Below are 24,999 nucleotides of genomic sequence, written 5' to 3' on the forward strand. Positions count from 1 at the left end.
ACAGGGTGGGTTGGGGGCCCAACTTCATTCCCCACTGTCCGGCCACTTTAGATCAATTATCTTACCCAGCGTATACCTAGGTGTGACATCAATTTCGGCATGTCCCGTTCAGGTGGTGAGGTGGGGGAGGGGGAATAACCAACTCAGAGTGAACATAGCGTCAGTTTTGAGATGACTGTTCTAAACATACATATAAAATTATAGGCCTACATATCTAGTGTTTCAGAAATAGAGTTAAATAAGTTACAGTGGTATTATGACAATAATTTTTTTTACAGAGGGCTCCATGAGACGATCTACGCCACTGCACCATTTTTATACTCAAGTAGGAACACTGGCACAAGAGCTCTATTAAATGATATTTTTTTAAAATAATGATTTTAAAATGCATGACTTAAAATGAAAATGGCAATTTAATTGTATAAAAATAAATTGTCATGTTAAACAATAAAAATAGTTGATAAATTTGCATATTGAATGTTAGTAAATATTCCCAAAAAGGTTAGACATGACAACAATTTATTTGTAAAACATGAATAATTTTTTCAAATGAAAAATAATTTAAGTTTAAGCAACATATAACATAAAAAGCTCAAGTAGGCCTATATCCAGTCAAAAGAAAAGTTATGACATTTTTTGTCTAATTTTAATTTCTAGGTAGGCCTACACTTCAGAAATTACCACGGCGCTATGCTCTTTACAACATAGTTACAAGTAGTAAATTAACCTTTGCCAAACATGTTTACTTATAGGGTGAATTTGATAGTATGTAATTTTGAGATTCATTTACAAATGACAAACTGAAATCAACCTCATATATTATTCAGAATAGGTAGATGATGTATAAATTTTTTTTTTTTTTTTAAATTGGTGGAAATCAAAATTAGATTATTGGACAATGTAGTCCAATAAAGACTTTGCCCCCTAAAGTTAAGCAGGGGCTGATGCAACACATTTTATTTTCCTTACAAACTTGTCAGATTGATAACTGCTATGGGGGGGATGCAGTTTTCAAACCATGATTCCATATATTTTACTTCCCTCAAGTTTGATATATTGGAGCATTAAAAGTAAACTATATAATATGTGAGTGGCAGGTGTGTGCCTGATGATGTTGATTATTATTATTTTGTTAAAAAATTAATGTACCATTTCGTTTCCTGTAGAAACCTGTTGGTTTTTTTTTTTTATTAAGTAGTCCAAAATTATGCCGCCGACGTTTTAGCTGTTCATGTCTCAGCAGTCCTGTTGGGGATGAGAAAAGTTCTCAGTGTGAGACGATATCATCCGAAGCATTGAAAAGAAAGTATTTTTGTGTTATATCTGTTATATGTTTCTTTGATTCTGGTAAGTAGTAAATTTTTTTACATTACATTAATTGTGTGCATTTTTTTTTTGTCATGGGCTAACTTTTCCTGTCCATGTCAATTTAGACATTCAATGGGTCACAACTGTGATAGTTTTGGACCACTTGGTAGACCAACTGTGCTATACTTTTGTTAGTCATTTTTTTTTTAATTAATGTGTTATAAATTTATCTAGTCAATTCTTATGAGCTTCAATTGGGGGAGGAAATAATTCACAGCATTGAATTACTGGTTAGTTGTGTCCCTTGGGCTAGTTAAGCCCGGGATAGGTTTTGTTTATGTATACTTGACCCCAGTTCAGAGGCGTAGAATAAGGTCATACAAGTGACATACGAGATCAACTTAGGGGTCGTCCATAAATGACTACACACTCGTTGGGGGGGGGGGAGGGGTCCGTAATTTTGTGACGGTGTGTGATGAGGGGGAGTGGGGGGGGGGGTCAGTTATAAAAAAAGCAGTGTTAGAAAAAGATTTTTAGACGTTATTTCACGCTTTAGAAAGCTGTTTTAATATATTGCAATAGGAATTGATTAAAATACTCTATTTTGACAGGGTTCAGACAATATTTTAGAAAAATATCGATGTTTTAAGAAAAATTCAACTGCAATTTTGAGGGGGGGGGTTGTAGGCTGAGGTGTGACCATTTTAGAGGGGGGGGTTCTGGCTTTTTGTGACGATGTGTGACGGAGGGGAGAGGTAAAAATCGTCAAAAAAGCGTGACATCATTTATGGATGACCCCCTTATCAGAAACATTTATTGTACGCATTGGATTTTCGTTCATTGGTTGATTGCATAACGAAACAAGCTAGAGGAAGCAAACTGGAATTCAACGTATAAAACAGCTCGAAGTCTTGGATTTCGCAGATTTTCGCTCAGTGTTTCTTCCAGATTATTTTATCCGGGGGGGGGGGGGGGGCACTTGATATGTCCGGGAGGGGGGGTCAAATAAAGTCACAGAAAAAAAAGTCACAAAAATCTTTTTAGAAATATTTTTATTAATTTGTTAAGAATTGTAAAATTTTGTATGTTTATTGTTGTGGGTTGTATTTTTTATAGCATAAATTATTTATAGACGTTAAAGGCATTATGGTTTATAACAATTGTAAGTAAAAATATTCTAATATAATTTACACAACAATCTCAACATTTGTTACGTATTTAGTTAAAAACGCGGTAGAAAATTTAATTATAAAAGAAATTTAGGCAAATTTTGCCGTAGGCTATTCTCTGGTCGGCCTCTCCTCAGTAGGCATTGTCCGAACATATTTTGTGTTGTTGTCGTCATGCGTCAATGACAGCCTTTCAACCTTGTCGGCTTTCTGTTTTGATCCTAAGTTTTGTTATGTAATGAGCGTGATAAATGTGGGCAGTAAAGGTGGTTGAACTAAACATCTAAACATAACTATTGTTGCCATGAGTTGAGGGCAGCAAGTCAGATGAACTTACCATTTCACGGTAATTTAATGTTGGTATTTAAAAAAAAAAAACAGGATTAAAACCGTGGACTTTAGAGCATTCTATCAAACGCTACTAATCTTAGGTTTAACATAATTACAATCTAATTATCAGGGGCGTAGCGAGGGGGGGGGTGCGGACCGCACCGGGTGACACCATTTAGGGGGGTGACACCAAGGCAAAAAATAGCAAAATATATAGAGAAAAACTTGAGGGGGGGTGCAAATCGAAAGTTTGAAGGGGGGGTGCAAATCGAAAAAAAACTCGAGGGGGGGGGTGCAAATCGAAAGTTTGAGGGGGGGTGCAAATCGAAAATTTGAAAGTTTGTCCCTGGGAAGGGTCTCTATGCCTCTGGGGGGGGGGGGGGTGACACCATTAAGTGCCGCACCGGGTAACACCCGACCTCGCTACGCCACTGCTAATTATAATCTTCATACTAAATATTTTAGATGAATTATAAAAATCACTATGCGTATACAGCCTACACACATTACATTTAATTAATCCTAAGTTAATTTGCACTCTCTAAATATTTAATATACATAAAACAAGTATCATGCAAATATATATTTGTGACTTTTTTCCTGTGACTTTTTTTCTGTGTTTTTTTTTCCTGTGTTTTTTTTTTCCTGTGACTTTTTTTTCCTACAATCGTAATAACCAGTTTATTAACAGTGTCACAGCCCATGACGTTCTGATTAGTATCAGCAGAAAAAAAACGCGTTTTAACATTCTAAGCCAATTTGGAATTCAAATGCATTGTCAAAAAAATTCAATCAGGATCTATAGCTAATACGTGTTCGATCGAACCCAAGAGGTACGGAAAGTCTGTCCCAGTGCTTTGGCTGAGGTCATGGCGCACTCCCGACTCATAGGATTCACGATCAGATTTTGTCAGTGTGGACGATACAACTATTAGGAAGGGTTCGGTGAAGCCGCATATGAAACTGGTAGAGTTCGGTACCATCAAAAAGGTTAAAAACCACTGCTTTATTAGAGTGTAGTTTATAAAAGATGCAAGCTTATTTGGTCTACTTTTGGTCTTGTCTTTAGAACAATTTTGATAATAGTATATTACAGTTTTAAATTACCAGTTAGGTTGAACAAAGTAACAAAGCATTAGCAGTCGTCGTGGTGTACCATTTTACAGTGGCGTAGCCAGGATCATCTCCTGGGGGGTGTCATATATATATATATATATTTGTGTATATATATATATATATATATATGTGTGTGTGTAAGTGCGTGCGTGTAAAGTATTGGTGGCTGGTGACAATAAAAAACTCGTGGGTGCCATCGAGTAACTTATCTTTGTATTAGGTATTGTTTTGTAACAAGTAACACATGTACACTATCGTAAAAAAAAATATAAAATTAATATTTCCATCATTTTCATCAGGATCCTCCAACTTTGAGAAGCAATAGTACCATCTTCATTTTTATCATTTTGTTTTATACCTTTCTTTTATGTCATGAAAATTTTAAAATTTTCGCACCATAGCAAAGAACAGAACTGCATCTCATATATGAGCTTATTTTAGCCTGTAATGTGCAGTTGCATCTCTGATGGTGTTTTACAGATAAGGTATGGTATGGTATGTAATTCAATGTAAACATAAAACTTTGTGTTTCTTATTTAAACAAAAGTTTTTTGTTGAACAAAGCTTATCCTTACAAAAAGGTTCAAAGGTTCAGCATGTTTTTTTTAAATATATTTTCTAATAGCAATTATTTGTTGCGCGATGAGGGAAAAGTAATTCTCTTGTTATGTAAAGATGATGGTAGTGAACCTTGTATGGTAAAGTGAGAGGGGAGATCAAGAAACTAAATGGACATTGTAGAGGAATGATAACTCGGTGAAAAGGGGGTCGAGGGGAGTGTTTCACTGGGTGCACTACACGAAAGGAGCTGAAATCTGAATCATTTGGTGGAATAATTTCTTTATTTTTTTAACCATATAAAAAGACGTGTTTAGAATCTCCGTAAAATTTAAGGATCAATTTTGTTCAAACTATCAAGTTTAACATGTAGATCACAGAGATTGGTTTCAATCCTGTTAACTTGCTCTTGTAAACTGTTTAAACTGCGTAACACTTGTTGCATGAAAATGCTAATGCTGCAAATCTCATCAGACCCGGATCCTCCACCAACTGTTGCTTCATATCTGGACCTTTCAACGGTCATCTCACTCGTCTGCTGTGTAATTTCATTGCACGTTTCATGGGTCGTATCGCTGGCCATCTCATTGGTCATTTCAGTGTCCACTTGTAAACTTAGTTCTCCCGGCTGAAAATCGCCGCTCTGTTGATAAAACTTTTCATCCAAAATCTTGACAAGATCCTTGTGTTCTAATTGATCTAGAACTTCTAGAAATATTTTAAACCAGCCATCTTTTCGCCTGGGAACACAGTCTAACAAATAGAAAGCTGCATCTGCTGCGCACTGTTTTGTTTGTAAGTTCTCTATGTATTCCCTTTCTGAAGGGTCGATGACATCACGCTCCAGCAGTCGTTGTGCAAGGGCACTAGGATCAATGCTATCAATGATGGTGCTTTCAAAAAGTTGCATCAACTGAAAGAAGAAGAATAATTACATCTTTTCACTCACAACTTTTAAAATATAATTTCTAATCTAGACAACTTATAGAACAATCAAATGCCATTTAAGTAGGTAAGTCAAAGGCCGGGAATAATGTGGCTTTCGACCGCGTCGCCCAAAAGTAGTAGCTTTCACTTTCACATTTTCTATAATAAAAATGGTTCGTATAGTACTGAGCTAAGTACTATTTAAAAAAGTACATTTTAAGCCCTCTAATTCTGCCTTTTTTATAATTATTCATATTACATAATATATCTGTTATCGATTGAAAACTATCACCGGGATGACTTCTCAACAGCAGTCGCGCAACAGATTTCCTTTTAGTCCATTTTAAGTATTTCTTTAAAAATAACTGTAAACTATGCTGAACTAAATAGCTTTTTGTGGGATACTAAACAAAACAAAATGTATAAAAGACTAAGTATTGTGACCTACTTAGGTCTTATTTTTTTATGTAATTTAGTTTTTCATTTATGTAATCGATCTTGGATGAGCTGTGGTGCAATCGCCAGTACATTTCCATCACGTTATGTGATGAAATTTTCCAATAATTTTAATTGGTTATTTCGAAATTCGGCGATTTCCCAACCAATGGTCTTATGACTTTGAGAGTGACCTCCCCTGATTCTGAGGTCAGATATATATACCCGAACCACGGTCTCTCGAGGAAGTTTTTTTACCAGACATCCCGGGAGAGAGTACCGTGCGTGATGCCTTATTGTATTCTATAGTTTAAAGCAGTTTTTTCCCTTATCATTTGTGATTTTAGTATCATTCAGTGCTTTAAGTTAATTTTCTATAAGCTGTGTTGATTTCCTAGTGCCATATCTGTGATATTTGTAACCTAGTGATTTTTCATTAACTCGTAAGTTAGGTTTTGGTTTATTTTGTATATTTATACTCTTTTTGTATAAAACTAGAATCACATTGTATACTTGTACTCATTTTAAAAGGTTATTTATGGATTAAAGTTGTTATTAGTCACAGAGTTTTTCGTGTCTTTCCCCTAGAACTTATTTACGAGTCCACGTTGAGTTTTTGTGTCTGATACTCTTTAGTTGTTGTCATCTGTTAGAGTAGCGCTCGTAATAAGTGGGGGCCCGTCCGGGATTTAATTTGTTGTACAGGTTGTGACACTAGTTGTAAATCTAGAGGTAATTTATCTCCCCGTCTTGAGGCCATTGCAAACCGCCTAAAGCTAGAGTCGTGTTATCTAGGTCAGGAGGTCAGCTCGTGTCCTGTGTAGGGCGAGTGTAGCAGTCTCCTTGTTGTGTGTTGATTTTAGAGAGCTCTTTTTGGTTTTGATTATTGATACTGTGTAGTTGATTAGATGGAGTCGTTTCTATCGAAACCTACAGTTGAGGAGGTTGAAAGTTTAAGTAGGAAAGATTTGTTTGGTGTTGTTAGGTAGTTGAAATTAGAGTATTCTGTTACACAAAAGTCACGAGTTTTAAAAGATAAGATTATTGTTCACTTCATCAATGAAGGTTTGTTTGATGAGAATCTTTTAACAGATGTCATGTCACGTGAAGTCAAACCTATTGGTAGAGAGTTAGAGGCTAAAATTGCTTTACAAGAAAAAGAGTTAGAAGCTAAGATTGCCTTAGATAAAGAGACACAGTTGAAGAGGTTGGAATATGAGTTCGGTAGGGTTAGTGATAGTGTGAAGTGTGAAGTGGAACCTACACAGCTATCAGTTGCTCAGGTTATTGCCAAATTCGGTAAGCTGGTACCCCCAGAAAGTCCAGAACAGCTGACGAAGAAAATGAACTGTATCCGGCTTGTGTAGTAACACGGAGTCAAACCAAGCAGTTAGCTGATGCAAGTCCTGATCCACTTAAATCATCGTCATCGAGAAATCCAGTTCCCATACCGGAACAGGTGCCTCTAGAGGGTACATTCATGGAATTGCCTCTGAGAATATCTCATGATGACATAGTAAAAGCACAGAATGAAGACGCAGAACTCCAATCGGTGGTCGGGAAATCACTCTCGGCCGACGATGGGGAGTATTTCACCGCAAATGACCTGGTCTTCCGACGCTTCTTTCCTTCAACTGCCTCGCCTGCCGAACCACTGTTGATGAAAAACCAACTGTGGATACCTCCACCATACCGGCTAGAGATTCTGAAATTGGCCCATGACACCAGATGTCAGCGCATCCTGGGGTCAAGAAAACTATGGCAAAAATCAAAGAAGTTTTTTTGGCCGAAAATGCGAAACGATGTCTCTCGTTACTGCAAACATAGCAAGGACTGTCACGAAAACGTGATAGCTCTTTCAGATTTGTGACTGACTTCAGAAAAGTCAATGCACTAACCAAATATGACTCTTACCCATTGCCTAGAATAGAGGATGTAATTGATAAAATCGGTCAATCAAGGGTTATTTCCAAAATCGACTTATTGTTAGGTTACTGGCAAATTCCTTTGTCAGATCGTGCCAAAGAAATTTCTGCATTTGTAACTCCAAATGGGTTCTACAGGTATAAACGCATGCCGCTTGGTATGAGAAACGCTGGGCAAACGTTCCAACGAGTCATAAACTCGTCACACTCCTTGGGGAGGAAGGGGGTGGGAGGATTTGAAATTTTGTGATGATGTGGAAGAGGGTTCAGAAGGTCACTTTCTTATTCTAAAATTAATCCTAGAAGCTGGATTCTTTTACTTTCTCGTATACAGCGTATAGAAAAGTATTGTAATCGTGCACAATATTACATGAAATTTTGACCGTTTTCACCGGTTTACACCACAGTACTTCATCACCTACGAAGTTAAGGGACTTATTTTAATCGGGCTAAAATTATAAATCCATATTTATCAATATTTCGGCGTTTTATGCGCATTCGAGTCGGAAAAACTGGGTTTTGCAATTCTGTCCGTATGTCTGTGAACACGATAACTTGAGTACCGTTACGCCTAGGTTGGTGAAATTTCATATATAAGTATTATATCAAATTTGTAGTTCTGTATCAATTTTTCTGCGAATTCCGATAACCGGAAGTGGGACTTATTCTACTTTTAGTTTTTCAAAAGCCTATAACTTGAGTATTGTTTCAGATAAACGAAATAACACATATAAGTAAAAGATCTCATTTTCTGCATTCTTTCAAATTTTGATTAATTTGAGTTGACCTTAAGTATTAATTTACGCTATTTCCCGTTTCTCAATAAAACGAAAATGTATTTATAAAATACTAGTAATATTCCGCACTATTATACACATATTGATTACCATTCACTTTGTGGGCAATTTTTTTTCTACGAGATTCTATTCTATTTTAGAAAGTTTAATTAGTACTTAAACATTGGTTAAAAATCATGTCTATATCCCGAGTTGCCATCCCCCGTAGTGTTATATTTAAAATGCTGCTTTTGTAAACTGAAATAAATAAATACATGTGATCTTTTCTCCAATTTAGGCGAAATGTGAACACAGGTAGATAATGCTTTTTAGTATGCCAAATTTGTTAATATTATAATAAACATTACCTCTTTATGCTCAGAATCATCTTCAATTTTTTCACCCTCAAGGACTTTAACAATGACCTCATAATTAGCACTGTGTAAGGCATCTTTGAAAGCCTACACAGAACAAAACATATGTAAATAATCTATTGGATTTGCACTAACAAAACTGTACTTAGTGCATTAATTTAATGTCAAGTGGGGCACTGATGTGGTGTGGAGCATTGATGTGGTGCACTAATGTAATAAGGTGCTGTAAAGTGTCTGGTGAGGTGCACCGATCCAGTGTAAAGTGCTGATATGGAGTGGTGAATGGTGTACTGTTGAAATGTGATGTGATAATACAGTGAAGTGGAGCACTGATTATATGGCGCAGTGCACTAATGCTTTTTAGAAAGTAAAAGTCATCCTGTGTTTTTGGGTGTAATAGTAAAAGATTAAAATGAGAGAAGTTTGTGTAGCATTTGATGATGCGGTGAATGCATATCAGGTCGACTGAAATGTACACAGGTCAAATTTAGTCTGTTGGTCTTATGCAGGGTTCAGGAGTTTTCGCCTTGTCATTGTAGTCTATGTCTTGAGGTCGTAAGGAGTCTTGGTCTGATCATCTAGGTGTGTGAAGTGTCCCTGCCATTTCTGCCAGTTAATGTAGAAGACGTCTCATCTTGTTCATTGAAGTAAAAGAATGATGGTTAATAAATCGATGACGATGGAATATTGGTGGGCTTTCTCCTTTCAACCGTATGTTAGGTCCCATACTAAAGTTTAATAGTGATTGATTTAGGTTGATAATTGTAGCTGTTAAACCTTCATTTGTCTAAACCAAACGCTTAGATGCAACAATTTGGCTTTATTATGTACTGATGTGGTCATGAGATGCACTGACATTGTGTTGTGCAGTAATGTGGTGCACTACTTGTAGTGTAGGTGTACTGATGTGGTTTACTGATGCATTGCAGTAATGAGGTGCATTGATGAAATATATAGCACCGATGTAATGAGTGCACTCTTGTATTACTTGTAATATGGTGTGCTCTTGTGAATGTGGTGCACTGGTGTGTTGCTAGATTTTAAAAAAAAATGTCTACTACAGTACACTTACAGGCTATAAAATTAGAGGTAATTGAACAAGACACTGTCTAAAGAGATGACCATGTTATGTTTGGAATTTAGGGAACGCATGGAACATATATTTTAGACAGCATACCATGTCACATAAAAAAAACTTCGATCATAAATCAACCAATACGTTGAAAAAAATTATTTAGATATTTAACATTTACATGAAGAAAAGAAGGCATTACCTGATATTTGCCAACATCATTCACAGCCTTGAGATGATTAAAAAATATTTCTGTACTCATCTCAGCACTGCTTGAGTTATAGATCTGTGGTCCAATCACCTTCATATACTCAGGCATGTACGACAGCAAATTCTTGACTTTAACATGTTTTTTAATAAACGGTGCATAGACTACATTAATTAAGTAGTCCAAATTGTCAGAATGAGATGATCTGGATAGTTCGTTTTTTTTTTTAATAAAGTGCCTTATTAGTTTAAGTTGAAAACATGTAAGAACAGCAGAATCTATATTAAACTAATGTAAACTTTACTATCGGGCCCTTATGCAAAAATTATCAGAGGGCCCCTTCATCAGCCATTAGGCAACTATGAAGTTATTATACGAAGAGATAACTTGCTACTTACGATGGGTAGTTTTAAATAATATCCATTCTGTACGTGAATGTATACGTCCTGATTATGTATTTATACTATATTATTATGTTAGTCTACTACTGCTACTACCCCGTAGTTTTGTAAAAAAAATGTTACAGGTTTACAGTTAATTTGTTGTTTTTGTAAGTAACAAAACACCCAGTGGCGTAGCCACCGTAAAGCTAGCGTAAGCAAGGCATAGGGGCACAAGGCTTATAGGGGCCCTTTTCCTTCTTTAAAAAAATTAAAACTTTTAGATTGGGATTTTAATATTTGTTTCATATAATTATAAATAAGTTTAAAAAGAAAATGGAAATCCAGTTTCTTTTCTACTGTAGAAATAAAAGGACCCCCAGTCGTTTCTTACTGTACAGGCAGTGGCATTCAGTGAGTGTGGTTGGGGGGGGGGGGGGCGGTGTTGCGTCGGGCAGGGCCCATCCGTAGTAATAACACTATAGAAAAAAATAGCCTATAAATCATCTTGAACTTTGACTTTTTTGTGAGATAAGCATCTGTCACCGGTATATGTACATGCATCGCTATGAACCTCAAATGACGAGGAAATTCTCTACCCCTTCCCGCAGACCTGCACCTCCCTCCCAACTGTCTGCCCTCCTCGAAATTTCATCCTACTAAAATGCCATGATAACAATTGAGGCAATTTTAAAAAATAACAACCATGGACAGTGTTTTCACAACAAGCTAAGTCCAACATTTATCAATGATGTTCTCATTTTTACCTTAATGACATCTCATTTGTTGATACAATTAATCTTTAATCAAGATGGCGCTATCAACACTAACCGTTTTTGGTTTTCATCAAATCGCCAAGAAACGTTGGGAAGTCGTTGAGAATACTCCAGGCAGAGGTTTTTTCTCCAAACATTGTTTTGAAAAAGTACCTGAAAGAAACTCTGACTTTTGGGAAGGTTTCTGCCATTAAACGTTTATTTTATTTCGGAGGGCGGTGCCCCGGTCGTAAGGTGGTGCAGTTTGCCACCCAGAGTTTCCCAACGGCTATCTTTGCACCTGGGGTCCATTTGATTTGGGGCCTGCATAGCGTGTTAGTGTTACTACTTGATTCAGCTGTCAAATTGCACAGGCGTATCAGCCGACGCCCCGGCGGTCGTGTAAAGCGATGTGCCCCGGGCACTACGGCGCCTATATTCGTTTAAATGGGCGCCATACACTAGGGATACGGATCAGCAGTAGTGACTATTGAGCGCCCCGAGTTACCCAGCGACTACCTGAGTGCAAAGGATCCGATTATTGCACGTCCTGCAGAGTCAGGGGCACTACTTGATTCAACGGTTAAACTGTATCAGAGCCGGCTTTTGACGCCGCCGGCGTACGGATGACACAAATGACGAGTATTCCACAGTAGGGACACTGTGGACCTCTACGTTCGATCATTTAAACCGCATCTGAGCGGTAATGTGGACCAACCTACGCCCCAGCAACAAAGATCCGAAAAAATAGTGGCGTTGTTTACATTTCAGCTATCTCAGTTTTAGAAAACAAAGTCACGCGACAAAAATACACAATTGGTAACGCGTCGATGAAACCCTTACAAAATGTTTCGTTACCCTAGTATGTGGGCCTACATCGCAGCAATGAAACAAATTGCATATATGCCCAATGAGTCAGTAACTTGGCCATCCATATATGCCCAATGGGTCAGTAACTTGGCCATCCATATATGCCCAATGGGTCAGTAACTTGGCCATCCATGTATGCCCAATGGGTCAGTAACTTGGCCATCCATATATGCCCAATGGGTCAGTAACTTGGCCATCCATATATGCCCAATGGGTCAGTAACTTGGCCATCCAAAGTATAGTACATACAGAGGCAGCTAAAATGGATATCAGAGAAATTATTACTAATTAAAATTTTGCAAAATTAAAACCATAAAAAAAACAGATCTTAAAAAATCATTTTTAAAAAGTGTGTTTGGTTAGTGGCGTCATAAATTCAGGTGTCACCCTGTGCGTTAACTAAAGGTGTCACCCTGTGCGTTAACTAAAGGTGTCACCCTGTGCGTTAACTAATGGTGTCACCTCATGACCCCTTAGAATTTTGCAGTTTATTGAACGTAAATTTTACATTGTTTTATCATTGTGTCACGCCTAAATGTTGTCATTAGTGTATGGCGCTCATTAAAACGAGTACCGGGGTACACGACCGCCGGGGCGCCGGCTAATGAGCCTGTGCTGTTTTACCGCTGGATCAAGTAATTATGCTGACCCGCTGCGCCGGACACCAATCAAATGACCTCAGGTGCAAAGACAGCGGCTAGAAACTCTGGGCAGCAAACCACAGCGCCTTACTGCCGACATCGCCCTCCGAAATAAAATAAAAATGTAATGGCAGAAACCTTCCCAAAAGTCTGAGTTTCTTTCATGCACCTTTTCAGAAAAATGTCTAGAATAAAAACATTGCCTGGAGTATTCTCAAAGACTTTCCGAAGTTTCTTGGCGATTGGATGAAAACAAAAAACTGATGGTGTTAGTACTGTCACGTTGATTAAAGATAAATTAGATTTTTAAAAATGAAATGTCATTAATGTAAAAATTTAAATAAAAAACATTGATAAATGTTGGACTTTGCTTGTTGTGAAAACACTGTCGATGGTTGTTAATGTCATTTTTTTTAAAAGTGGTTCACTTGTTATCACTGATGTTTAGTAGAATGGAATTTCAGGGAGGGCAGACAGTTAGCAGGGAGGTGCAGGTGTGTGTATGGGGGTGGGGAGGCATTTCCAAGTCAGTTGATGTTTTTAGCGATGCATTTAAACTTACCAGTCAAGGGTTTTAGTTCATTTATAGTAGGCTAATTCTCTTAATGTCTTGCATGACAAAGCGGCAATACCTGTAGTGTTAAAATTACGGACCCCCCCCCCCCCCTCCCACTGAATCAAACTGCCTGTACAGTTAGAAAGGACTTATAACCTTTTTCTTATATATATATATATATATATATATATATATATATATATATATATATATATATATATATATATATATATATTATATATATATATATATACATACATATATACATACATATATACATACATAAATATACATACATAAATATACATACATATATACATATATACATATATACATATATACATATATATATACATATATACATATATATATACATATATACATATATACATATATATATATACATATATACATATATATACATATATCGATGGTCTCGGTCGCAAACCGTCTAACTCCGAAAATGTAAATTTTACAGGAGAGACAAAAAACTGATTATTTCCTTCTCGATCGCTCTAATACAAATTTTTTAAAATGATATCTCCGAAGAAACTCTCTACCGACTATACTGTAGCGTTTTAAAATGAGTTTTGTTAATATTTACAAAATTATAGCAGGTTTAAAAAGATAGACGGTTTGCTTGGTCTAAAATTCTCGGTGCAAACCGTCTATCTGTGCGCGCGCAGACTTAGCTGTTTTGAGCCGAGAATTTCGGTCTTAGCAGAGTTCGTTCGTTTTGTCCAATGAACGTGATTTACTTATGTTTATGTTTTTAAGTTATAATTAACACTTCATAATATTTAGATTATAGTTTTGAGCTCATATTTTAATTATTTGAGTTGATTTTATATAATGGGGTCAGTTTAATTTTTAGTAGAGATGTTTTAGTATGGCTTTATCGCTTTCGACTGTATTCATTATGTCTGTATTTAGCACTAGACTTGTTAACTGTTAAAGGTTATGCTTTATTTATTACATCTTTCTATTCTCACAGTTTATTTTACTTAATCTGAAGGGTGCTGGGTTTGTAGAATGATAATAGTAAAAACAGAAACCGTATTGTCAGATGTATTATGAATGAGACATAACACACTAATCACATTAATACTGACTTAATGTTTACTTATTTTACAAAAATGTAACACAAAAAATGTCATTATTTTTAAAATGTATTCTTTGAATAAACGTCACATAAAGAAACATCAAAATGGCAACATATTTTTAAAATCAGGGAAATCATCATAAAAAGGTGTGTTTATGACTTGCTTTTAGGTGCTCAAATATGACAGCTTTTATCTTTTTTTTCTGCTCTTGTACAACTTGACAGGGGCTACAGATGAGATCATAATCTTACGACCCTAGCTTAGCAATTGCAAGCTATCTGCTAATTCACTTTGAAGTAGACAGTAGCATCAGGCTTGTACTGCAGTGCACGAATATCTGTCGCTTTGAATTCTTGATAGGTCTGACTGGTCTTTTGAGAGCGGCTGGTCTCTTGTATGGTAAGAATGGTCTGTTGAGAGTTACTGGTGTCGTAAAGGGTTAGACAAGTTTGTTGATATATTCTGGTGTCCTGTATGGTAAGATTGATCATTTCAGAGAGAGTTTGGTCTTTTGTATATTACGACTGGTCTGTTGTGAAAGGCTGATCTGTTGAGAGATGCTGGTGTCTTTAAGATTGGTCAGTTGACAGATGCTGGTGTCTTGTATGGTAAGACTGGTCTGTTGAGAGAGACTGGTATGTTGAGAGGCTGGTCTGTTGAGAGAGACTGATATGTTGAGATGCTGGTCTGTTGAGAGAGGCTGATCTGTTGAGAGATGCTGGTGCCTTTACGATTTATCAGTTGACAGATGCTGGTGTCTTGTATGGTAAGACTGGTCTGTTGAGAGAGACTGATATGTTGAGAGGCTGGTCTGTTGAGAGAGACTGATATGTTGAGATGCTGGTCTGTTGAGAGAGGCTGATCTGTTGAAAGAGGCTGGAATGTCAATAGAGGCTGGTCTGTGGAGAGAGTCTGATCTGTTGAGAGAGGCTGGTCTGTTGAGAGAAGCTGATCTGTCGAGAGAGGCTGGTCTGTTAAGAGAGGCTGATCTGTTGAGAGAGGCTGGTCTGTTATGTGGTAAGACTTGTGTGTTGAGAGAGGCTGGTCTGTTGAGAGAGGCTGGTATGTTGAGAAAGGCTGGTCTGTTGAGAGAGGCTGATATGTTGAGAGGCTGGTCTGTTGAGAAAGCTGGTCTGTTATGTGGTAAGACTGGTATGTTGAGAGAGGCTGGTCTGTTGAGAGAGGCTGGTCTGTTGAGAGAGGCTGGTCGAGAGAGGCTGGTATGTTGAGAGAGGCTGGTCTGTTATATGGTAAGACTGGTGTGTTGAGAGAGGCTGGTCTGTTGAGAGAGGCTGGTCTGTTGAGAGAGGCTGGTATGTTGAGAGAGGCTGGTCTGTTGAGAGAGGCTGGTCTGTTGAGAGAGGCTGATATGTTTAGAGGCTGGTCTGTTGAGAGAGGCTGGTCTGTTATGTGGTAAGACTGGTATGTTGAGAGAGGCTGGTTTGTTGAGAGAGGCTGATCTGTTGAGAGAGGCTGGTCTGTTGAGAGAGGCTGGTCTGTTGATAGAGGCTGGTCTGTTGAGAGAGGCTGATCTCTTAAGATAGGCTGGTCTGTCGAGTGAGGCTGGTATGTTGAGAGAGGCTGGTCTGTTAAGAGAGGCTGATCTGTTAAGAGAGGCTGGTCTATTGAGAGAGGCTGGTCTGTCGAGAGAGGCTGGTCTGCTATGTGGTAAGACTGGTCTGTTGTGAGAGGCTGGTATGCTGAGAGAGGCTGGTCTGTTGAGAGAGGCTGGTATGTTGAGACAGGCTGGTGTGATAGGTTTGTCTGTTCTAAAATTAATCATAAAGGTATTTACCAAAGACAACTAACCATGTCGTTGAACATGTACGCCAAACATTTTGTAACCTACCATATAAACATTTCTTAATACGTATCTAAACCCTCAATCTATAGCTAGTAGTGAATTAACAATAATTAAATTTATTGCACATTCTAATGGAAATATAATTCGAATAATGTTGTTTTGATTTATATTTAGATTCTAGAACGAAGATCTAGTTTCAAAGTATTGTGTTAGCCTAAAAAATTGTAAACAAATCAGTTTGGTTATTGACAATCTGGAAATAGGCTATATTAAACAAATACTATTTGTTTATAATTCTTTAAAATGATAAAATGTAATAGAATAGTTGAACATAATTAATCAAATGTCCTTACCTATAAGTACTGTGACTGCTGTGCTGTAAAATTGTGTGATAATACGGCGTGCGACTGCGTTCCCGATCAAAAGTGTACTGACAAATATAGCGATATTCGTTTTGCGCCGAGATTTTTAGCGCTAGAAATAATAGGCGGTTTGTTCAAATGATTATATCTCAATAATCATTCTACAGATTTCTCTAATATTTTCAGGCATTATGGGGAATCATATTGGCTTTTGATTTATGTAAAAAAAAGAAAATCGAATTTTTTTGAGTTAGACGGTTTGCGACCGAGACCATCGATATATATATATACATATATATATATATATATATACATATATATATATATATATATATATATATATATATATATATATATATATATATATATATATATATATATATATATATATATATATATATATATATATATATATATATATATATATTAAAGCCCGAAGTCGGCCGGCCAATGCGCGCATTGGCCAATATCGCCTACCATAGACCAGTCAAAGTTCGAAACTTTGCTTGATTTCGGCCTTTGTCCGGCCTGTCCGCGGACTGGCCATGGTAGACCGGCCAAAGTATTAATTAGAAGATCATCTGGCTAGGGACGACCGGCCAAAGTCCGAATTAGAAGATCATGAGCAGATTTTGGGTTTTTTTTATGCCGTAAGGATCACTAAATTAAGTTTTTATTGATTATTAATTAAAGTAAATGACAGAAACATTCAAAATTTGTGTGTACTATAGTCTCAATCAATCAATATTATCATTTGTTACAACAAGTTGAACTTTTATGGCATTTAGAATTACATAGTAGCTTGTTATTTTTACACTTGCAGCGTTTTGTTGTGCACTGGGTTGCAGAGGCGTAGCGAGGGGGGGGGGGGGGGGGCAGGGGTGCGGACCGCACCGGGTGACACCATTTAGGGGGGTGACACCAAGGCAAAAAATAGCAAAATATATAGAGAAAAACTTGAGGTAGGGGGGTGCAAATCAAAAGTTTGAGAGGGGGTGCAAATCGAAAGTTTGAGGGGGGGGGGGCAAATTGCAAAATTTGAAAGTTTGTCCCCGGTTGTGCAATTGCAGCAAGTTTAGCCTTGGCCCCTAGTCAATATAGAATGATATGCAAACAAGAGTTAAACAATACGTTACTCACAATGAAACCGCACCCAGAATAATAAAAACGCGATCACAACTTAGTCTAGATAGAACATTGGCCGGGACATTCTGGCCAGTGCGCGCATTGGCCGGCCAATGTACAAAATACGCTGTCAAGTTTAAGCGCTTCGGACTTTGGCCAGTACATCCCGGCCATTGTGCGCATTGGCCGGCCAATGTACGAAGTACGATCTTAGTGCTAAGTTCTTCGGGCTTTGGCCAAGAGAGCCGGCCAATCCGCTCTTTGGCCGCACTTAGGGCTTCGACAGTAATATATATATATATATATATATATATATATATATATATATATATATATATATATATATATATATATATATATATATATATATATATATATATATATATATATATATATATATATATATATGTATATATATATATATATATATATATGTATATATATATATATGTATATATATATGTATATGTATATGTATATATATAGATGTATATGTATGTGTATATATATATATATATATATGTATATATATATATATATATATATATATATATATATATATATATATATATATATATATATATATATATATATTTACAAATATATAGATGTATATATATATATATATTTATATGTATATATATATATATAGATGTATATGTGTATATATATAGATGTATATGTGTATACATATATATATATGTGTATATATATATATATATATATATATATATATATATATATATATATATATATAGAGAGAGAGAGAGAGAGAGAGAGAGAGATATATATATATATATATATATATATATATATATATATATATATATATATATATATATATATATATATATATATATATATATATATATATATATATATATTTATATATATATATATATATACATAATATACATATATATATACGTATATATATAGATGTATATATATATATATATATATATATATATATATATATATATATATATATATATATATATATATATATATATATATATATATATATATATATATATATATATAACAAATTTTAAAATTCCAATGAAAAGATTTTAATTTTTTTTAAGAGGGTAAAGGGTCTCTATGTGCCTCGGGCCCCTATGCCTTGCTTACGCTAGCTTCACGGTAGCTACGCCACTGATTCTATTATATATTAATCCTATATCATTAAATTAAAATACAGCGGTCCCTTGAGATAAAATTTTAATTTGTTCAGTAACATTGCTCGTATGTCAAATTGCTCATAAACATATTATATCAAAACAACTTTCTCAAATGAAAATAACTGAAATCCCATAAATCAGTTCCAACCTCAAAAATGCCATCCCTGTTGTTTTTGTTACCTATTATTTTTTTTTAAATTAGAAAAGCGTATTTATACTAAACAAATATTGTTTAATACCATAATAAAGGAAAATACAAAGAAAGAATCAGCAGAGTTGCGCTTATGGAAGATACTGGTGGAGGCACAGCGTAGAGCAGAGGAGCTTTACTTCATTAACTTACTCACTATTAATGCTAAGCTCTCTCTGAAACTTTAATTCACATACATTGTTATACTTTTAATGCTACACTTTATCTCTGAACTTTTACCAAAAGTTTTACCAAATTTAATTGCACCTAAATTAATAGCCACTTTTTTTTGTGTTTCTTTTCCATAAACTGTATAACATGGGTTCTTAAACTCTGGGTAGCGACCGCAGGGGGATATCGAAGTTCTTTCTGGGGAATCGCCAACTGGTAGACTAAACCTTAGCAAAACAAAACATAAATATTTCAAAGAATATCTGGAATTTGGCTTCACTAACATCACTGGAAATGGAATAGAGAAAAACAACGCGTAATGTTCAAAGTTGTTCTCAGTCATGAGCCTTTAAAACCTTCAAATTCTATGAGGGTCGCGGGTCACTTACTTTTTATAAGGGGGGGGGGTCGCCACTTGAAAAAGTTTGGGAACCATTGAATACTCTGACCTCAAACATTGCTCATTTATCAAAGTGAATTTTGGCTCATTTAACAATTCGTCTTTCAGAAATGTGATGTTGGGGCCATTGTGTACATCGAGGTACCACTGTGTGTAGGCCTATTATTTTAATAATAAAATATCTTTAGAATAATGGATGAGGGTATTCTATTTAGATTTAGATCTAAATTACATACATACTTTTCTTCAAGGTTAGCAGCAGTTGTTTCAATTTCTATAGGCTTAGGCTTTGAATCCAAACTCTCTCCCATGGTGAGAAGTTATCTGGAATTATATCTAGACTCTAAATTAAATTAATCAAGTCTAATCTAAAGTCTCTAAATTAATTACTTATCTATCTAGTTACTAGTAAATAAGTGATTGTAGGAAAAAAAGTCACAGGAAAAAAAAACACAGAAAAAAAGTCACAGGAAAAAAAGTCACAGGAAAAAAAGTCACAGGAAAAAAAGTCACAGGAAAAAAAGTCACAAATATATATTTGCATGGGATTTGTTAATACTTTTATGTATTAAATATTCAGAGAGTGCAAATTAACTTAGGATTAATTAAATGTAATGTGTGTAGGCTGTATACGCATAGTAATTTTTATAATTCATCTAAAAATATTTAGTATGAAGATTATAATTAGATTGTAATTATGTTAAACCTAAGATTAGTAGTGTTTAATAGAATGCTCGAAAGTCCACGGTTTTAATCCTGTTTTTTTTTTTAATACCAACATTAAATTACCGTGAAATGGTAAGTTCATCTGACTTGCTGCCCTCAACTCATGGCAACAATAGTTATGTTTAGATGTTTAGTTCAACCACCTTTACTGCCCACATTTATCACACTCATTACATAACAAAACTTAGGATCAAAACAGAAAGCCGACAAGGTTGAAAGGCTGTCATTGACGCATGACGACAACAACACAAAATATGTTCGGACAATGCCTACTGAGGAGAGGCCGACCAGAGAATAGCCTACGGCAAAATTTGCCTAAATTTCTTTTATAATTAAATTTTCTACCGCGTTTTTAACTAAATACGTAACAAATGTTGAGGTTGTTGTGTAAATTATATTAGAATATTTTTTACTTACAATTGTTATAAACCATAATGCTTTTAACGTCTATAAATAATTTATGCTATAAAAAATACAACCCACAACAATAAACATACAAAATTTTACAATTCTAAACAAAAAAAATAAAAATATTTCTAAAAATATTTTTGTGACTTTTTTTCTGTGACTTTATTTCTGTGACTTTTTTTCCGATAAAATTTTTCCACTGTGACTTTTTTTCTGTGACTTTTTTTCCTAGCAAAAACTGTGACTTTTTTTCTGTGTTTTTTTTCCTGTGACTTTTTTTCCGTTTACCAAATAAGTAAGTAGTAGGCCTAGTTAGTTACAATTAGATCTCACAAAAAAGTAGTAAGTAGTAGAAGTAAGCTACTTAATTAACTGTACTAGATTTAGTAAGTACTACATTTAGGCCCTAAGCCTTATTAATTATTTTAACTTAGTTTTGAACTAAGACTATGACAGTATTAGTATTACTATTAGGCCTAAGTACTTATTAATTTAATTACAATAAGAAGCTTACTAGTGGTACGATCTAAAGTCACCAAGTCTTTCTGGACTTTAAACTTTAATAATTAAGATATGATATAGGCCTAAAGATAAGAATAAGATGTACTGAATCACTGATGTAAGTCAATGTAAGACGTTTGCCTACTGGTTAGGCCTAACTCTCTGAGTAGTCAGAGGTCTAGTCTCTAGTGTAGTTATCTATCTATATACTACTAAAACTCAAGTTTGTTTACATGTTTCAATATTTGTTTGTTTGTCTGATTTGGTACTGTAAGGAAACTGCTCTATATGGGGGGCTGTAAAATAGTATGTAGGTAGAGAATAATTTTTGATTGCAGACAGACTGTTAATCACACATTTATTTAAAGAAGTTAATTAATTTATTGATTTATTCATAGGAAGATTAACCACATTAATTTTAAAGTTTTAGAACAATGGCTAAACTTTGACTGAATAGTGACGCTTGATAACTCCTTTTTTTTTTTATCTGTTATTGGGGAGAATCTGCATTATGTGTAGAGCTGTAAAATAGGTTTTGGGTGGTAAATATTGTTCTTTCTTAAACACACTGTTTATTACAAACTAATTTAAAGCCGTTAATTAATTTATTGATATATTCATTGGTAGATTAAACACATTAATTATAAAAGTTTAGAACAATAAATTTAGTAATAGTAAAAGGTGGTTTTTTTTTTTACAACAATGTTTTGAATTATTTTTTTCTTAACGCCTAGATCTACATGTGAATGATAAGGTTGACTATCAGGACCTCGCGGGGCACAGAGGTGAAGTAGAGTTCACCTGTTTCTATGTTCTCAGCATATGAAGGGATAGTGTGGTCAGAGCCATGCTCGGCCGGAATCTTTTTTTTTTAAATCAAACATGTCTGAGACTTGGTGGGACACTGGGCAGGTGAAGTAGAGTTTAGTAGAGTTTTTAAAATATAAAAAACGTCTTTTTGAATGTGGGGTCTGGTTATTTTGGGATGATAAGTGCTGACAGACGTGATGTCATTTATGGATTACCCCCGAAACCCACAGTTATCTAACTAGACTAGTTATCTAACTAGTCTAGTTAGATCTAGATCTAAATCTGGTAATCTATCGTTTTGGGTACGTAAAATCGCCCGCGGCTAGTAATGTACGAAAAAGTTACCTCATTGTCAAGGCTTTAATAGAAGTATATTGTGATATATTTGTGTCAAATATTATAGATAAATGAATAATAAACCTAAATCAATAGCTAAATATGTAAATATAGGCAAGAAATTAACTTTAAACAGCAGTGTTTGCGAGCAGGATTTGCTATATAAAAAGCGACCATCTGTAAGTTAGAGTGGCTTTCCCTGAATCTTGCGCTATTTACAATAAAAAAAAAATAAACAAGATGGCTGCTATAGTAAATGAGCATGGTTGCATCTGTTGGAAACATCGCTAGTCTTCATTTATTATTGTAAAGTTTTAATTCAATTTTAAAAAAATCAGGCACATAAATGAAAGAAGGAAACATTTTTGTATTTTTCAAAACATTAATCCTCCTCAAAATGTGAAATAATTATTAAAATTTAAGGAGTCACCTGCTTTTCACATTACTAGTCGCGGGCGATTTTACGTACCTAAAACGATAGATTACCCTAAATCTAGATCTAGATCTAGAGATATGGATCTAGATCTAGATCTAGATCTAGTAGTTAGAATCTAGATCTAATCTAAATGTTAAGTTGAAGTGTGTGTAGTGTTGATTTAGATCTATTCATTACTACTGAACTTTGCTCTGTAGACTTTTGACATAAATTTTCTTAAACCTAAAGATTACCAAAGAATTTTGGTACGTAAAATCCGCTGAGAATAGTAATGTGAAAAAAGGTGGGTAAAATCTTACTTCGTAAATAAATTCGGTCAAAACTAGTACTAAGATCTAGATCTAGTTACTAGTAGTACCCTCCCTATGCATGGCCATGGGGGAGAGAGTGAATTAATGTATATTTCTTTAAATATGAGTTTATTTTCGTATATTTTAATAAAATATTATAGATAATTGAATAATAGGATTAATAGATCACCATTGAGATTGATGGTTAAATCAATTTAAATATCCTGAAATTAATATGTATCAACCCTGTTCGAGATCGCAAATTTGCTATTAAAAACAGCTTCCATCTTAAGAAAATGTTATTTAGAGTAGCTTCCCTTTAATTTCTATTCGTATGAAAATGTATTTAAATATGACTGACTGTCTTGTTGTATATTAATGTAGGCCTAGGCCTATATCTTTAAGGTTTAATTAGGCCTAATAATTATGGATTTTTAAAAATAAAATATTCTGTTATTTCAAATACACTATTAAGTTCCTTACCCCATAAGAGAACATTTGACACCACATTTAAATATCTAGCTTACTCAGTGGCCGAGAAAAGAGAGAATTTTAAAATTATCTTAGAATGGAAAATGAAAGGCAAAAGCACGTTTTTGCCCCAGCATGACAGGACGTCGTGAACGTGTGTGAACACATTTTTTAAGGGGTGTGTCAACTTAGGTTATTTACTCACCGGAAAATAACAAAAAACAACAGGTTGATAATAAAACTAGATCTAGATCTAGTTAGTTATTAAATTGGTAAAGGAAAAATATACATTACAAATTTTAGTTTAGTTAAATGTAAACTATTATTCCGGATGTTATTCTGTAACATTTAAAGCGTTTTTTATACTAACTCTGATTTTAAAAACTTTCATTATGCTCTAACACAGGGGTCTCCAAACTACGGCCCGCGGGCCGGATTCGGCCCGCGAGGTCCTCTCATCCGGCCCGCGGAGATCTTTTTGTCCACGGAAAAGATTTTTGTTAGGTGGCTGAGGAACTTTGCCAAGAAAATTCAAAACGATTTGAAGAAGAGCTGGCTTTCCTACATAGCATGTATACCGCTTTTACCTTAAGAGGATATATTCAATGAGTTTTAAAAAATGATGATTATAACTTGGACTGGACTAACCGTAGCTGAATGTTGATGGAGGGAAAAAACGCAGCATTTACCATATTATTCAACGATAAGATGGCTAAATTGTGGCTTAAAGTTCTGAGCAGAGTATTTAAGTTAATCAAGGAAATAGGTGACTTACTGGAAAGTTAAGGCAAGCTACAGCCATTAATGTCTGATAAATGGGTATGGAAATTGACCTTTGCTGCAGTCATAACTAGTCATTTAAATTTTCTAAAACTAAAACTACAAGGAAAGTAAAATCTAGTTTCTGTTCTATACACCCACATAAAGGCCTTCAGATCCAAACGGGTCTTGTTTTTTAAACAAATACGGTCCAAAACTTGACGCACTTTCAGCAGTGCAAGGTCTTCATGGCTAAAGCAACAGGTGAGTCATTTGCATGCGAGATCATCAAGGACCTCTAGTTGCAGTTTCAGTAGTGGTTTTCTGACTTGGATTTAAAGGCAGAAGAAGTGAGACTGTTTCAAAACCCATTTGAAGCAAATGTGGCATGTTTCCTAGATGAACTGCAGCTGGAGGTCATTGAATTGAGACAAGTTCAAAGAAGGGCGGGTTGGTTTTTACAATGTTTTTTAATACGTTTTTGCCAAAGGAAGACTTTTCTAATATTAAAACTTTTGCATCA

At 35.2% G+C, this 24,999-nt stretch overlaps 1 protein-coding gene across 5 annotated transcripts; it reads right to left on the reverse strand.

Moving 5' to 3' along the window:
- Nucleotides 1-4,793: 4,793 nt before the first annotated feature.
- Nucleotides 4,794-23,894, reverse strand: LOC131927228 (uncharacterized). Of its 5 annotated transcripts, none has more exons than XM_059282984.1 (5): nucleotides 23,774-23,894; nucleotides 19,980-20,075; nucleotides 10,193-10,403; nucleotides 8,913-9,005; nucleotides 4,794-5,394 (listed from the first exon to the last, which is right to left on the reverse strand). In XM_059282984.1, the coding sequence occupies exons 2-5, from the start codon at nucleotides 20,048-20,050 to the stop codon at nucleotides 4,813-4,815; spliced, it is 957 nt and encodes a 318-aa protein (XP_059138967.1). In that variant the 5' UTR covers nucleotides 20,051-20,075; nucleotides 23,774-23,894; the 3' UTR covers nucleotides 4,794-4,812. The 5 variants fall into 5 exon arrangements, with proteins under 5 accessions (XP_059138967.1, XP_059138969.1, XP_059138968.1 ...); XM_059282986.1 differs by having other exon boundaries at nucleotides 19,980-20,063; nucleotides 23,774-23,889; XM_059282985.1 differs by having other exon boundaries at nucleotides 19,980-20,063; nucleotides 23,730-23,882.
- Between the last annotated feature and the right edge of the window lie 1,105 nt (nucleotides 23,895-24,999).

Source organism: Physella acuta, unplaced genomic scaffold, assembly GCF_028476545.2.
Source record: "Physella acuta isolate Inbredline_101_S28 unplaced genomic scaffold, ASM2847654v3 ptg001384l, whole genome shotgun sequence".
Classification (NCBI taxonomy): Eukaryota; Metazoa; Mollusca; class Gastropoda; family Physidae; genus Physella; species Physella acuta.